The sequence below is a fragment of the Ascaphus truei genome, chromosome 5, assembly GCF_040206685.1.
Source record: "Ascaphus truei isolate aAscTru1 chromosome 5, aAscTru1.hap1, whole genome shotgun sequence".
NCBI classification, from domain to species: domain Eukaryota; kingdom Metazoa; phylum Chordata; class Amphibia; order Anura; family Ascaphidae; genus Ascaphus; species Ascaphus truei.
This window is the reverse complement of record NC_134487.1, coordinates 276,763,035-276,779,325: the sequence shown is the minus strand read 5'-3', so window position 1 is coordinate 276,779,325 and position 16,291 is coordinate 276,763,035. Positions and strand designations below refer to the sequence as shown.

The 16,291-nt window shown below is 43.3% G+C and overlaps 1 protein-coding gene across 5 annotated transcripts in view; it reads right to left on the bottom strand.

Moving 5' to 3' along the window:
• Positions 1–16,291, bottom strand: part of CNOT8 (CCR4-NOT transcription complex subunit 8) — a 32,140-nt gene that overhangs the window by 11,201 nt on the left and 4,648 nt on the right. Inside the window, exons 1-7 of one of the 5 annotated variants that reach the window (XM_075602158.1) lie at positions 13,028–13,214; positions 12,315–12,523; positions 11,709–11,902; positions 8,792–8,953; positions 7,991–8,135; positions 7,041–7,151; positions 2,368–4,177 (exon numbers count right to left, since the gene is read on the bottom strand). In XM_075602158.1, coding sequence (XP_075458273.1) covers positions 4,037–4,177; positions 7,041–7,151; positions 7,991–8,135; positions 8,792–8,953; positions 11,709–11,902; positions 12,315–12,431 — 870 coding nt within the window. In that variant the 5' untranslated portion in view covers positions 12,432–12,523; positions 13,028–13,214 and the 3' untranslated portion in view covers positions 2,368–4,036. The other 4 variants (XM_075602159.1, XM_075602161.1, XM_075602163.1 and 1 more) reach the window with 4 other exon arrangements.

The following is a 16,291-nucleotide window of genomic DNA, read 5'->3' as shown; positions in this document are numbered from 1 at the left end:
CGCGCATGCGCAGTAGCAAGTGCCAACTGCGCATATGCAAATGTTGCTCACGCAAGCACGGCCAGTACAGAGAAAAACCGGGACAGGTGCCAGAAAAGTCGGGATCCGGGACAAACGGAGAAAAAAACAGGACATCTGGTCACCCCATGTGTGAAGGAACCTACAGACCGCGAGTCCTCGAGTGGTGTGCGGCATCCCTCGCAACCTGCGGGTTGTCTTATTTTCCCTTTGGATGTACTTGGCGTGGCCCAAATATGGACACAAGAACTCTTAAATATCTCAAATGTGTTTACCTATACGCCCTGGTTTGTACTCTGTGTTTGGCCAGATAGGGGGCCATCCGACTGATATGCTAATTGTACAGGCGCTTATGCAAGTATAATTGACCAAGATTTACCTGAATAGAAAGATGCACCCTGTATCCCTACTGGAAGTACACACAGCCACATCTATATAATGTAGATTACAAAGTACCAAAAGTAGAAGCTGTTTAAAGGACAGATACTGATGTGGTAAGACACTTGCGGGATCGATCTTGGGAAGTGATTTTATGGAAATATTGGGCGTCACTGTGGACTTATGCAAGCTCTCTTTGTGGCAGCGACCCCGGACTCGGAAGCCTGACATTATTATAGATGTGTTTAGCTTGTCTCCAATAAAAAGCTCAGGTACATTAGATCCAACCAGTTTACTAGCAACTTTGGATCCTGAGCTTGCCCAGATACTATTAAAATCATCTCCTGTACAGTAGATTTCAAAAACAGATTGTGAAAGGTTTTCTAATATGGAAGTAAGGGTTCAGTGACCTGACCCAACCAAATGTAGCAGGATTCCCCCTGGGCCCCCCTCGTTACCTCCGCTACAAGGGATGGCGCGGGTGCCGCCGGAGTCCGCGGCAGACCCGCCGGCTCATCAGGAAGGTGGGGGCCAGTTGCAGGGAGCGAGCACTCCAGTTCTCCAGAGGCTCCGCATTTCGTGCCGAGGCGCTTTGTCAAGGGGAGGGCTTGCAAGACCGCCGACACGGAGCGGGGGGGATGCGCCGGCAACACCAGGAGGCCCGGGCAGAACTCTAGTCCTGGGCCACGGCAAATCTGTCGGCAGCCCTACAGGCTTACCCCCATCACTGCCGAGCGGAGTGCCTCTTTATCCTGTCAAAGCACAGTTGTTATTATATGACATTCTGCAGAACCCCAACCCTCCTTAATAGTGCGTCTGAGATCAGATGCATTGTAAGGAACCCCAACCCTCTCTAATAGCACGTCTGAGATCAGATGCATTGTAAGGAACCCTAACCTTCTCTAACAGCGTGTCCGATGCATTGTAAATTCCTGTATTTGGTACAATTCTCAAAAGGGGGGGGGGGAAAGCCTTTAGGAATGCCCGGGGAACCCAATCGTTTCTAGGAACCCTGGTTTAAAAACATAGTTCTATCATTTTGTAAGTATAATCTAAACTCTATTGAAACACGCAATGTGTCTTTGTGATTGGAAGTGGACGGGTGGCTTATTACATTAAATAGGTCTGCAACTGTCCCACATCTAGCACAACTGACCTGCATTTGTAGAAACCATCAAAATCACTGGACTTTGATCAGTAACATGTTGGTGTGAACTGGATGGACACGAGGCAGGAATGAAAAGGGAGAGAGAGAAAGTTCATCATGCAGACCCTTTTACATCGGTGAGTGTGGCAAGAAAGCGCTGTACCCGGTGTTTTAGCCCAGTCAAATGCGGTTTCACAGTAAAGATAAATGATCATGTCCCCATTTGAAGTTAGCAGCCATACATGTGAGAACATTTCTAACACCCCCCCTCCCGGTTCCAGACTAGATATTACAATCACATGTTCCCTGCAATGTGCAAAAATGCCCTCCAACACCCACCTCGTCATCAGGAAATTGAGAATAATGACATCTGTGAACATCGCTGGCTCAGATTTTGGAATTGAATAGGGCATCCAAATTGTTAACATTTTGCTGGAAACCCCAATACCCAGTTTTGCTAAAGTAACCCATGGTGAATTACAACCAGTAAAGATTTCTCCATGTAATTGTAGCAGAAATAATGCAACGCGTATCCCAGATTTGTCACGATCACGCCGCCGTTAAAACGGCTTACAAGTTAAACCTATGAAAGGCTGGCATTGTCAATTTCACTTCCATTGGGGAAGGAGCTACGTGAAGTCATTATGAAACCATGTGATATTCTAATAATTAGCCATCAATAAAAGCTTCTTGGGCATATATTATAATACACACGCACGTGTGCATATGTGCGTACGTGCGTGCGTACACACACACACACGATAAATATTTAGATATAGTAGTAATTACTTTCGGTTTGAAAAAGCATGAATGCAAAAGAATCCTTTTAGTTAAAAAAAACAACTTTATTTTACAAATTTAAAAACATAAATAATATTTACAAGCGTTTCAAACACCAGCTTACAACAATGAAAACATGTCTTACAAAATCTGCTGGATAAAACTGCAAGACTTTAAATCAAAACGTATCTTTTCTTTTTCCAATGCTTTCAGCTTTACTTTTTCTTTTTTACTTATATATTTTATTTTTTACAATGGGGTTACTCAGACAGGACAGTGTTTGTTCTTATTTCAGTGGCTTTGGAGACGATTTAAAAAAAAAAAAAAAAATTAAATGTAGAACCTGGATAAAAGGTTCTTTTTAACTCTTAAAATGACAGCTGGGAATTGGGCTCTGCAAGTGCCCTTAATAAAATAAACAAAAAAGCAGTTCCTGACAAGTTCCAACATGCTACACAAGAGAAGTACAACTCATTCAAGTTTTACTACTAGTCAGTAGAGGTTTTCATCATGGCTTTAAGCCAATTACTTGAACATTTCAGTTATTAGGACTGGATTTGTGACCGTCAGACGTGGGAATCAATTATGAAGTGAGAATTTCTGACAGACTGAGGTGAGAACTTTTAACGAATTTCTCCATGTTTTAGAAACCTAAAACAAGAAAGAAATACGGGGGGCCCGGTTACGGCTCAGCTAGGAATTTCATATGCTTTTAAATATATAAACAAAGAGAGGCACCTGTACAGGCCTCTAGCAGATCAAACAGACACCATAAACTCCAGAAGTCTTAGGAATGTAACCACTTTACTGCCAGAGCAGGAGTGACCAACTCCAGTCCTCAAGGGCCACCAACAGGTCAGGTTTTAATGATATCCCTGCTTCAGCACAGTTGGCTCACTCAACAGCCACCTGTGCATAAGCAGGGATATCCTTTAAAACCTGACCTGTTGGTGGCCTCTGATGACTGGAGTTGGCCACCCCTACGCTATAGGACCCACAGGTGAGCCACTCAGCCAGTATCAGTAAGCAGATCTATGGCTGTACCAATGAGCATATGGAGCCTCAGATCCACAGCAATAGCCTCCACTCTTTATGCACAGCTTCACTCCTTGCTCAAATATGCAGCACCCACAACTATTGTGCATTACGCCAATTTAAAAAAAAATAAAAAAAAAATAAGGTGCTTGTGTGTTGAAGCAGCGAAGACAATGGAGACAGACACTAAACCTTTCCCAAGGCACTCTGGGATTTGTAGTCCTGCTTCTGAATTCGTCAAGGACATTGCATGGGAAATTGGAGGCCTGAAAGCAATGGAGCGTCTGCACCTGCACCATGACCAGTATAATATAGGATGGACCTGTAACTCATCCCTAGCATGCCGTCCATTACTAAAGCTTGGCCATCTCGGCAAAAGAGCGATGAAGAGTTGGATGGGCTCATCTATTTACACATGGTTATGGCAGCTCTCTGTAGGATGTTGCCATCTTGCAGTAAAATATTTAAAACAAAAAAGTAGATGACGAACAGGGTAGTATATACACACTTTCATTTCACACGCCTTTCACTTTTGCTGCTGGAATAAATAAAAAAATGCATGGCGGTCGATGGTGCCGGGCTCAGCTGTTCACGTTCCATGGATGACATGGGGATGCTTGGGAAGAAACATCATGACCTGGTGACAGGAGGTGGTTAAAACGTCAAAGTGCTGGCACTTCACTGCTGTCCATTGTTGATAAGAGACAATATGCTCATTTTCTCCTCTGCCTCCTCGTTGGACTTGGGAGCCACGCCTGTCCCCAGTCCGTACAGGCGCCCGCAGTACTTCGCGTCATCAATGTGGTCCTCAAAAAACAACTGAGGCGAAAGGGATGGAGACATCGTTTGAACCATTTACACAGGGTAAAAACCTCACAAAATAGCGTGTCACTCCCGCTCCATGCACTTCATCAGCCAGTAGTTTCCACAACAATAAACTATTTCAATGCTTTCATCTTTTCATTAAAAAGCAGCAGATAGGCCAGCAATAGTAACCAGAACAAACCGACGCATTTCAGATTAAGGCAGGTGTTTGTAATGGTGTGTAGTCTTTTCATGGTATCCCCTGTGGACAGCTCCTCCGATATAGGAGGAATTGCTCCAACTGGGATACCTTTTTGGTACAGTCAGATGAGCTCTCACAAAAATGTATCATGGCTGCCGGAGAGGATAATTAAGAGGGCCTTCAAAAAGTACCAGGAGCACCCACTGAGATGATCTTATTAAATGTACATTCAGCAATGCAATACAAAGAAGTCCAGTTTTAGTAGTAACAAAAATTGAATTACAATGCTGAATATAAACACAGATTATAGTATAGCATTTGTAGCTAGAAGTAAGATCAAAGAACACTTGGCTATGTGAATAGTGATAGTTGATCTACCAAGGTTATTGATAGTTGTCGGTGTGTACCTAGGGGAGCAACTATTCTAGACTATATGCTGTCAGAATCTTCTTCCAAGTAATGAAAGCCATCTATAAAACACCTGGCATATTTAAATGTGGGCTAGTAGGTGTAAATGCTGTGATTATGTGTACAAGTCAATCTTTTTCAAGTTCTCTGAGTGTGGATGGTGTATTCGATCAAGCAATACTCACTTGCAACTGTGGCGCCCAATATGTGGAGCGCACCAAAAAGTCCTTGAAGGAATGCAGACAATCACGGAGAAGAGATGTGGGTCACCATGTCTAAGCATTTTACAACAGCATATAATGCCGACTTGTCATTCTTTTTATTTCAACAAATAAAAATACCACTTGTGAGAGGCAATTGCATGTCTCAGACAGGTCTGCAAGCCCGTCTTTCCCCATTATCTCTTAGCATACAGTGCTTCTACTGCAGCCAGGGATTCTGGCTAATGACATGCAAATGAGCTCACGGTCACCTTATTATTTCACAGAACAGAAAAAGTGACTCCCGGAATTAGAAGAGGGCAAGACATTAAACAGACTGAGAGCCAGGGAGGTATCCTCAATTTTATTTTGCAAACCAGATCTCCCTCTGGATTGAACAAAGAATGTGATGAGTCACATATCGTCTAATATCAGTTCTCATGCCACCTATTTTAAATCAATTCACTTTATGGAACAAGGTTCCCCGAGTCGGCTATAATTTAAGTACTTTATGGCTACGCTTCCACAAACTACCGTTTATTGCATGTGTTTTATTATATTGTTTTTAAAAAGGTACACTGTTTAAATATACACACACACACACACACACACATTCCCTGAATGAAGGATTTGCTTCTGACGCGCATCACTTTTTTTTTCTTGTTACTGGCCTGGCCTATTTGGCTGATGAGCATAAAGCATTGACATGTTATATTCCCATGGAGTCTTCTGGCTGATGAAGTGAATGCAGTTTGAGCGAGACGTCATTTTGGGAGTTCTTTCGTTACGAGTTTGACACAGATGAGGTGAAAGCCCCCATAGACAACGCGCTCAAGCTCCTCAATGGACCATCGCATTGGAGAAAGCAGCCTTGTATGCTCGGGGAGGACTGCCGTGCACCAAGATATTACACTTAATTGACTTACCGGGAAAACTAGGTCAGCTAACTTATTAACCCTTTCACTTTTAAAGTGTCTGCAATGCGCTGCATTGCCCCTCTTGTACTTAAAATGTACCTTTTACAAACACAAGCTTCCCAAGCAACAGCAGTTTATTACTTGCATGATATCTGAAAAAAGTTGCTTTTATGGTCTGGACTGGTCAATTTCAACATATCTATGTGTAATTAAAGTGATCAGAGTAGTTAAAACTTCTAGTAGCCGTAAAGGTCCTAGAGAATTCTTGATTATCCCCAAAAAGGTTTTTTCACATTTGAAAACCAAAAAAACAAAACAAATACAGCTCAACCCCATTATAAACACGATGAGTTACAACGCGAATCCGCTTATGCAACTGTACATTATTTGTAACGCGTTCCGCTTATAACGCGATGTGATTCTTTGGACCCCAAGCACAGCGTTATAAGGGGGTTGAGCTGTAAATATCTACAGTGACAATGAATTTCTGCACAAACAGATCACAAATCATATTTTGGTGATGGATGCAGACCGAAAAAGGTCACTCACTAAGCTCCACTGGAAAGCATCCAAGCACGATCTTGCAACCAACTGGCTTAAAAGTCAATGGCAGTTCCCGCAGGAACAAGCTCTGTTACCCGTTAATAGAGCCAAGTGTATTATGGTGACTTAACCGAGTAACACAAAAAGGGGGTTGTTAACCCCTTCAGTGCACATCATGAAAAGTGGTATCCCAGGGGTCCTCATGACGTACACTGCACGACTGTACCTTGCCCTCGTTTGTTTTTTTAGGGGCTGTACATGATCAGTGCTCCATCACGTAGAACAGAGAAGGGGGACGACGGCCCACGACCTCCAAGTCGCACCCAGCCGGACGACCGGAACAGAAACCTCATTACGCGATAGCTCCGAAGAGCGACCACATGATGGAGACCCGCCGGCACTACAAGGGTTAAACATGCCGATTGTTTGCGCTCGTGTAATACAATTTTGAAAAACAAACCGGCATCACATTTCCGCGCACTTCACTAATCGCAGGTAAAAACAGCCTAAATCTGAGAAAATAACTTTGGGAAAGTGCTGAGCATACGGTTGGTGCGATTTAAAAAAAAATATATACATATCATCGATCTCACGAAGCAGAAACCCACCTCTTTCATCCGGAAGAAAGCCATGCCAGTGAGCAGGGAGTCTGACCCAGCCTGGTGCTGCCTTCCAATCCTCTGTAGGTCCAGCTGGTCAGCCACCTCCTGCAAACCTCCCTGTGGAGGAACCAGACCAAGTGACCATTATTAGTTTCATGTCCAAATGTAAAAAGGAGCAGAGATTAAGCTCTCTCTTCTTTCATGAACTGTAAAAGAGACAAATTTCGCAACAAAAAGAACTGGTAAAAATAATACCCGTCTTGTAGAAATACAGCGTTTCTCACTGTGTGATTGACTCGTACGCTTATGTACTAGTTCTGGGGTGGCCAACTCCAGTCCTCAAGGGCCAGCAACAGGTCAGGTTTTAAGGATATCCCTGCTTCAGCACAGGTGGCTCAATCAGTGGCTCGGTAATTCTGACTGGGCCACCTGTGCTGAAGCAGGTATATCCTCAAAACCTGACCTGCTGCTGGCCCTTGAGGGCAGCAGTTGGTGACCCCTGACCTAGTTCAAGGTTCGAGTAGCCGTATTGTTCCATGGGCTCTTTATAAATGAAACGATCGAGTACAGAGAGTACACATGAAGAAACCTATGAGGTTTCGAGAAAACGGTGTACATTTTTAATTTCTTCTATGCAGAACCCCAATATTAGTCCTATAAAAAGGTATTACAACCTACAACGAAGGTACAAATCACATGTACTGAAACAAAGTTGTACACTACACCCTCACTGATTGAGCTGAAAGGCACAAGTCGGCTACGGTCTATAGTACAGCTTTCACGTTGACCAAAATTACTCTATGCTACGTAGAAAATAAATTCATGTACAGGCAGTCCTCGGTTATCCAACGGAATCCATTCTGGAAGTAGCGTTGCGATAGTCCTAGAAGCCTCACTGCCCTTTACATGTTTTATAAGCATTATTATTCATCTCTTCCTCCTCCCAAACCACACACCTTAAGATTTTTACAGCTTTTCATCAGGTACTTGACATCGTAGATTGATGGGAAGAAGAGGTTCAAGATATGGAAAAACTCATGCTCCTCCTCGGGCAGCCGCGAGTCCGTCAGAAGTTTCACCATATACCCAAAGTCATAGCCACTGTCAACAAAAGCACAACGACAACTACAGATCAAAAGACATGTTTGAAAAACAAATACATAGAACCCGTGTTCCCTTTATGGAGTATCCTACTGGTAAAAAGGATTGGCCTTACACTATGGAAAACAAATACAATTCCACTGCTCCAAAAAATGTGCCTGCAACTTACTAGCAAAAGGTCTACTCTTGTTCTACAGACTTAAATTCTAAATGTAGACATTTCGCTAGTAAGTTGGTCAATTTGGGTGGATCTCTGGAATAGTACTTTTGAGATGATAGCTATATAGATTATTTTTTTTACTTCATAACCTTATGGGTGCACGATTTCAATGGTGTACATACACCATATATTTATAATATAAGAAATGATACAAATCATTATTAACCTGAGAACAGCTTGAGATATTGAACATGCTATATAGTGGTGCTCGATTTCCCAAATTATTTGCACAAAGCGAATACGAGGCAAATAACTTTATGGGTATATGACCAGGTACTAAACCTACTTGAGCAGTGGATAACAACCTATATTACGAGTTAACACCATGCCCAAATGAGGTGCCATAATTTAGACTCTTGCAGCAAGCGTTAAAATGAGGCTGTGAGCAACTGAAAGGCAGACAGGTTCAGGCAATGGACACAATGTTAAGCATCACCTGTGGAATGACAGCCACTTCACATTATCGCATAGAACCACCCCAGAAGTCATCAGCAACTCAGCAAACGTCAGTGTCTCGATACCCTCCTCCTCGTGCTTCTGAAACTGAAGGCCAGAGTTTGCCAACAGGTCGATGGAATCTTGGGAATACATGTCCTCTCTGTGTGAAGATATGAGAGAGACACTTGAAATAGGGAGGTTAAGCAGGAAGCTGAATAGCCTTCGGTTCCTAATCTGAACTCGGGGGGTGGGGGGGGGGGGGGAGAAGGGGGAGTGACAAGAAGGCATCATTCAAACCAAACCCATTTCTTACTGCTAAATAAAAGAGGAGTTGAAAGACTCTGGATGGCACAAAGCTGTTGATCCATTCTAATCCCAGAATATTCCTAGCATCTTTACAAAAACCTCAAGAATTGCCTGTTTAACCCAGGTATTTTATGCGTCAACCACAAGCTATCCAGTATTCAATACAGTACTTACTATATCATTCTATAGTCTGTTAATCCTATACTTGGATATTTTTATCTTGTGTTTGTTTTCTTTTATATAGCTTTAAAATGTGCTCCTTTTTTGTTAGCTTTAAATATGTGACATCAGTCCCATTGGTAGAAAAGCACTAAAATAAATTATTATAATTTACAAAGACTAAAACTATATCTCTAAATTAAGACTGTCCATTAAAATGATGAAATATCCCAACATTGCCTTTTTATTTCTGGCATACATTTTACACTACAATATACATTTAAACTATTAAGTAGGTGTAATAAAGATTTATTTATAAAATGTTTTACCAGGAAGTAATACAGCGAGAGTTACCTCTCGTTTTCAAGTATGTCCTGGGTAGGATGCTATTTGCTTCAGTGATTTAACATTGTTGGTTGACGTTGTCACACTGGGAATAGGAATCTGGAACCTTTTGCTTTGGACATCGAATGTTTAAACATTTAATACGAGGCAATGCTTTGTGGTTAAGGTGTTGTATTTCAGGGGTGGCCAACTCCAGTCCTCAAGGGCCACCAACAGGTCCGGGTTTCAGGATATCCCTGCTTCAGTACAGGTGGCTCAATCAGTGGCTCAGTATCAATATACAGTATTTTCCTATTTCCAAACATACTGTTATATGAGAATCACATTTTTATTCTGTTCTTTTGGCATTAACCTTTTTGAAAATTGCGTACAAAGTAATGTTTATCCCAATTCTGCACCGGACCACTATTTTTTTTAAATATAATTACGCTATTACCGGCTATTGATTAAGCCAACTGTACTGAAGCAGGGATATCCTGAAAACCTGACCTGTTGGCAGCCCTTGAGGACTGGAGTTGGCCGCCCCTGCTGTATTTGATACTCTTAAATTTCTTGATATGAAAAGGGAGCACTCACGGAATAAGAGTTACTGCCACGGGGGCACACAAAAGGGGAAAAAAAACGTTTAAATCTATGTTGCGCATATGTAATAAAAGGTAGAGCGCATTCGCGTGGACGTGTACAAAAGTGTAATTAATAAAATGGTCGACGTTTCGGTCCCAACCTGGACTTCTCTAGACATCGACCATGTTATTAAATACACATTTGTACAAGTTCATGCGAATGCTCTTCCTTAATTACGTATTAATTTCTTGGCAGGGGAAATGTCCGTTTCAAACAGTATCACCCTACCTTACAGATTACTCGTATGTGATGTAAAGACTAATTACTTCAGAGCTCTGCAATGCGTTGCTAGCCCCTTCAACACCGAAGGGGCAAAAGAAATATGAATCAGAATTTAAGTTACAGTTAGGCCTTCAATGTAATTCCCTGCCCTATGTCTGCTATGATTGAGTAACTCTTGTTGGCTACCGAAGGATAAACAGGGCTAAGACTATGGCCCCATGGTCATGGTTGGAGGTGCGTGCACGGGTGAAAGCCGTGATCTGCGGTCTATTGTGGAGCGATGGGATGTGTGGTCATGAGGGTGGGTGGGGGCGCGGTCATGATGGTCTACAGAACATGCACTCCTATTTGGCCACACGATCTGCCCTGCCATTGGCTCCCCACACACCACGTGATCGCTTCGCAAGAAGGAAAGATACAATTCTTCTCTTCCTTGCCAGTGGATGCTTCATCGCGCTTTGGCACCCACACACAGCGATTGAGGCCTGCCCCATAAAAGGCTGTGCTGTGGTGTGTGTGGCGCGCGCTGCAGCGGCCACTGGGGACCTGGCCTTAGCAATAAATGTTAGTCAAACATACTTCTAGCCTGCAGTGTTAGAGTTTCAGGAGTTTTTATTAAATTAATCTTTGTATCATCATCATCAATTAAGCGCCAACATATTCCGCAGCACAGAAACCCAAGGCCATATTTGGCTGTCAATAGCTGGAGATATTCCCATCTCCTTGTTACCCAAGAGAGCGCTGCTAATTTAGGTTTACTATATCATAATGTGCCTCCAAATAACCCTATTAAAAAAAAAAGGAAGGGTACGGGGATATAGATATATATTTTTAAATTTGGTATGAAGCAGGGGTCTCCGCTCTGGGGACCCCCAGCTCCCCGAGATACATACCTCCGTATGTCATGCCGGTAGCAGCCTTGGCTTGGTGAAAAATATGAAGGTTTAAATGTCTACCATGCCGACTGACAATAGGAAGTCGCAATGTCATCCGTCGCGGCTTCCTATTGGTCCGCGTGACAAAGGCGCTTTAATCCTCCATGAGATGGGGGCGTGGGGGAGAAAGTCGTCAGGAGCTGAAATTACCATAGGTCACCTACGGAGATTCCCTGATTCATGCAGATTTAAAAAATTATTTATAAAAAAAAAAAAAATTATTGGTGGAATGCACCTTTATTACGTTAAACTAATACATCCGGAAGTCCAATACACATCACACCACCATCCTGTGCCCCAAGTACATGGTTTAAAAGCACTTACGTGAGGTTAAATTTGAAGTTGAACTGCCAGGTGTTTGTCCCAGATGGGTACTCCCCCTTCTCGTTCATGAAAGTCAGCCCCAACTGGATGATTTTCAACAAGTCTACGTTACAGCGCAGTAGCTGATACTGATAATCTATAGTGCTTCGGAACTCTCCAATCGGCCTCACCACCACTCCAGGAAACTCTGTATCCTACAGAGAAACAAAGATATACATCTATTCAGCCGAGGCTAAATATCAATAGGAAAACAGTTTACCAAATCCCAAAGACAGCTGGCTCCCCAGGAGGTACACAAGAAGGTGGCAACCCAACATCTGACACTTAAACGCAGGCAGCTTTCTTCCAAAAGCAGCACAAGCCAGATAGAGTAGCAACATATTTCATGAATTAGATCACAAATTAACCCTTTGCGTCCTTGAAGATCTGAGAGCCCAGTGTTACGATTTTAAATTTTGTTCATATTGTAAAATCGACATAATATAAATAGTTTGTAGATCTGCGAAGCTGGATTGGTTACCTTTAATATTTTTTTCTAGTAGATGTTCTAATATTACAAATCTTAGCACACTTTCCTATAGCACAGCAGGACTCAAATTCACATACCATTGCTATGTAGCTATACGTGCGGACGAGCTCTCTGATTTTCCGCATCTCCTCCTCCAGATTAATGGCCCAAACTTCACAGATGACCTGGCTGTTATCCACCACGGCCGCTGGCATTGCAAGCAGAGCAAGGAGCACAGGGGGAAGACTGAATGTAGACACAGAGGTGCAAGGAGAGGCTGGTCCACGTCTGAGGGGTTATATCTGACCTGAGCATTTCACCGACAAAGATACAAAATGGTTCATAGATTCCTTCATAACGGCGTGTGTACAGCACTAGGCACTCAATGAGTCCCCTTTTCCAAAGCTCTTACATATTTGCTGCCTGAGGTACAAGGTTACAAGAACAAAACAACTGACCCAAAATCACAAGAGGAAATACTATGCTGATAAAAAATCCTCTTGAAGATAAGTGCAGCTACCACAAACCACTTATTGGTGTATGTTAGTGTAAACATCTATGTATAAGTATATTATACTTTATATACACACACACTATGTGTGTATATATATATATATATATATATATATATATATATATATATATCGCACACTGTATGTGTACACAAACTGTATGTGTAACATATATGTGTGTGTGTGTGTACACATACAGTGTGTGATATATGCTACACATACAGTGTGTGATATATAACACACACTTGCCATTAGGTAACGCGACCAGGCCTTCCCTGCCCCGATCTCCCCTCACTCACCACCCTGGCTCTATGTTCCGGCGCCAGGCTGCAGGCCGCACAGACGTCTCTATAGTAATGGCGCGTACGTAAGATCTCCGGCCTAGCTCTCTATGGTACAAAACTATGACTATACCGACACTCTAGCCCTTCGTCTCTATAGTGGAGGAGAAAAAGCCTGCCGCACAGCTCCTGGATTTTCTGCGCATGCGCCCTGACAGCCTGAAACCGGTACGAACTAGAGATTCAGTGCCCATGCGTGAAGCGGATGCCCGCACGAAGCGCGCATGCGTGAAGCGGATGCCCGCACGAAGCGCGCATGCGTGTAGCGGATGCCCGCACGAAGCGTGCATGCGTGAAGCGGATGCCCGCACGAGGCGCGCATGCGCGATTGTCCAGTAGCGTGCATGCGGAAATGCAATTTGTTACATGTGCTTTCATTTATTTGATTTATTTTCATAATCTCTTTAAAGTTATACAATTATAATATATTTATCTAGGATCATAACCCACCTAAATTATAAGTGTGTAAAGCTAAATATAATTGAGCAGTAATACAATGAGTGTTTTATACTAAAAAAGTAGTAATTCTTTGTACCAACACTGACCTACTCTCCCTAGGTAAAGGTATGAGACTCCATGATTTTTAGCTGAATATCATTTCTCTTTTGTCCCCCTAAAGAAAGGTAAATCCCTCATCCCAAAGCAAGTTAGTGAGAGTTTTTTGGAAAGATCCTGCATTTTCATCCCACATATCCCAGAAGGGAGCTTCCAAGTGCGACCATGGTTCTATGAAATGCGTTGGAAAGGCCCATATAAGTCAATGAATGGCCTTTCCGTGCAGTAGCACCAGATCGGAGGTATAGCACCACTGTATGGAACGGGTGGCCACCTTACTGGCCCTCCGAGCTGCACACAATAATCTTTCGGAAGTTCGAGAGCTGCAAGACACGCACAACCTTTACACATGGATGTCTATTGCTAACGCTGAACCTTATCAAAACATTAACATCCTACTTACTGTATGCTTTGCGTTTCATGGATAATGCCAATGTCATCCACGAAATGAGCGTAGTGTTAACACTTAATTGTAACACAGCCTGTATTCCACAGCATATAGGGAGATCGCGAGCACTCGAGGTCTGTACAGCACAACGTCTCAATTCAGCTACATTTGGGTATCTGTGTGACGTGATTGTTACATATTGTAACAATATTGGCTTCATAAAAATGAGATTGTAACTCCAATGATTATTTGTAGGGGGGCGACACATATTAACATGTTAAACGCCACCTGCTAGAATGAAACCCCTGTTCTGCATGTAAGCTATGGCAGATGCTGGCAGTGTTAGAGTTAAGCAGCTAGCACATGGCTGTCAGTGCATGTGAGTTGGCTCCTGGCTATGTTATAATGTTGCAACTTCCAGGCACATGCTTGTATGGCAAGGCCTTGGAGAGGGCTAGTAGGTCATGTGGTTGGTGGGGTGACACACTTATCTGCCCAGTTACTGGGGGCAGAATGTTCACACCCCCTGGGTATATAAATTGGGGATCCTCCCTTTATATAGAGGTAGATATTCAGGTTCAAGGTGTCCATTATATCCTGCGTTCCAGACTCCAGAGGATGCAACCAAAGCAGCCACATATGAGAGATCCAGGCTGGGACCTGTGTCCCAGACTGCAGCAAGGAAGTGTCAGTTCCTGAGGCAAGAAAGACTTCATAATTTCCCCCAGTTTAAGTAGGGATTGGAAGGGACAAGTCGGAGGTCATAACCCTGGGTTATGTAGGGACCAGGGAGGTGAGCATCTCAACTTGCATGAGGAAGAGAACTGTATGTCAATGCTGTATGCTGATATGTGCCCCCAATAAATACTCAATGTTAAAAGTTCCTGGCACCCTGTTCTACATTCATTCCACTTCTCTACAGCCTTTTCCTGACCCCACGGAGAAAGAAGGCCCTGAGATAAGAGGTAAATCAACTGAGCTAACACTCTATTGGATCAGGTGTAAACCCTGTCTGATAGAACCAGATATGTGTTGTAAACCTTTTAACTGAGTGAAATACGACATCCGGTTGGTCACAGGCCAACCAGAAAAGAAAAGGTTTTAAAACGGAGTCAAAATAAAACTGAAGTCAGTGCACTGTAACTAAAAATAAAGTGCACTAGAGGAGGAGGTGTAATTGAAGAGAAACCAGATTGGGGGGGTGGGATTCCGAGCAGAGCACCCCGCTTAAGGCCTACTGGGAGCGCACCAGCACCCATAACAGAGGAGCGCAGGATAGGGATTGACATTGAGAGAATTTATGCACACCCTATCTCTGACTGCCGGGTGGGATAGGGGTGTTACACGTATGTAATTCAAACTGGTAGATATTTTATCTATGGCTCAGATTTGAAGCATTCTGATCATTTGTCCGATTTCTCTAATTTGTTACCTTTTGTGACATTGTGCAATGCTTTGCTTGGCAGTTAACGTGTTAATTGGAGCCGCAAAGTGTGTTGGGTCCTAATTTCTCAGCGAGGCCGCACTTTTACTGCAAAAGAGCTGAGGTTTGGCCACCCCCGGTATAGAACAAACAGCTAATGTCTATCCTATGGTACCATAACAATTCGACCGCTACTTAGGCCAAGTTCAGGATAGATGCTAAAGATGCGTCCGTGCACGCCTCCCCCGCGCGCGCCTCCGCCGCGTGCTCCTGCAGCTCAGCGATCTGTGTTTTGGCTGCAGGAGTTGGGTCGCGGCGGTTGGGGGCGTGGCGAACGTGTCACGGAGTTGGTTCGCTGAACTAGCTCACGTGACGCAACTATCATTTCGGGGTTTTAGCGGCAAAATGTAGCGGCGTCAACGCTGCACTTTGCCACCGGTGGAGTTTTCAGTTTGAACACTCCCACCGAACAACCCGAAATTGCGACGGACGTGCGCGTGCACGCCAGCACGCGCACGTCGCTTAGCAGCCACCCTGAACTTGGCCTTAAAAATGATGAAATAGGTGAGAAATATATATGCACAGGAATAGGTTCAATGCTCCGGTTGTACAGACAGTCGGAAGGGTTGTTGTCACCCAGCTCCAGATCAGTGGTTCTTCATATTTTTCACTACGTGACACCCTGTAGCTTATTATTAACACACAGGTGACACACCCATTCATTGTATATTGTGTTATTTTTTATGCGAGTGTTATAAAACTGTAAAATAACATATTTTTTTCCCCCTTACAGTCAAATGCAGTGTTTCCATTTTCTTAAATGTAACATTTTTGGAGCTTTAACAACCTGAACTGT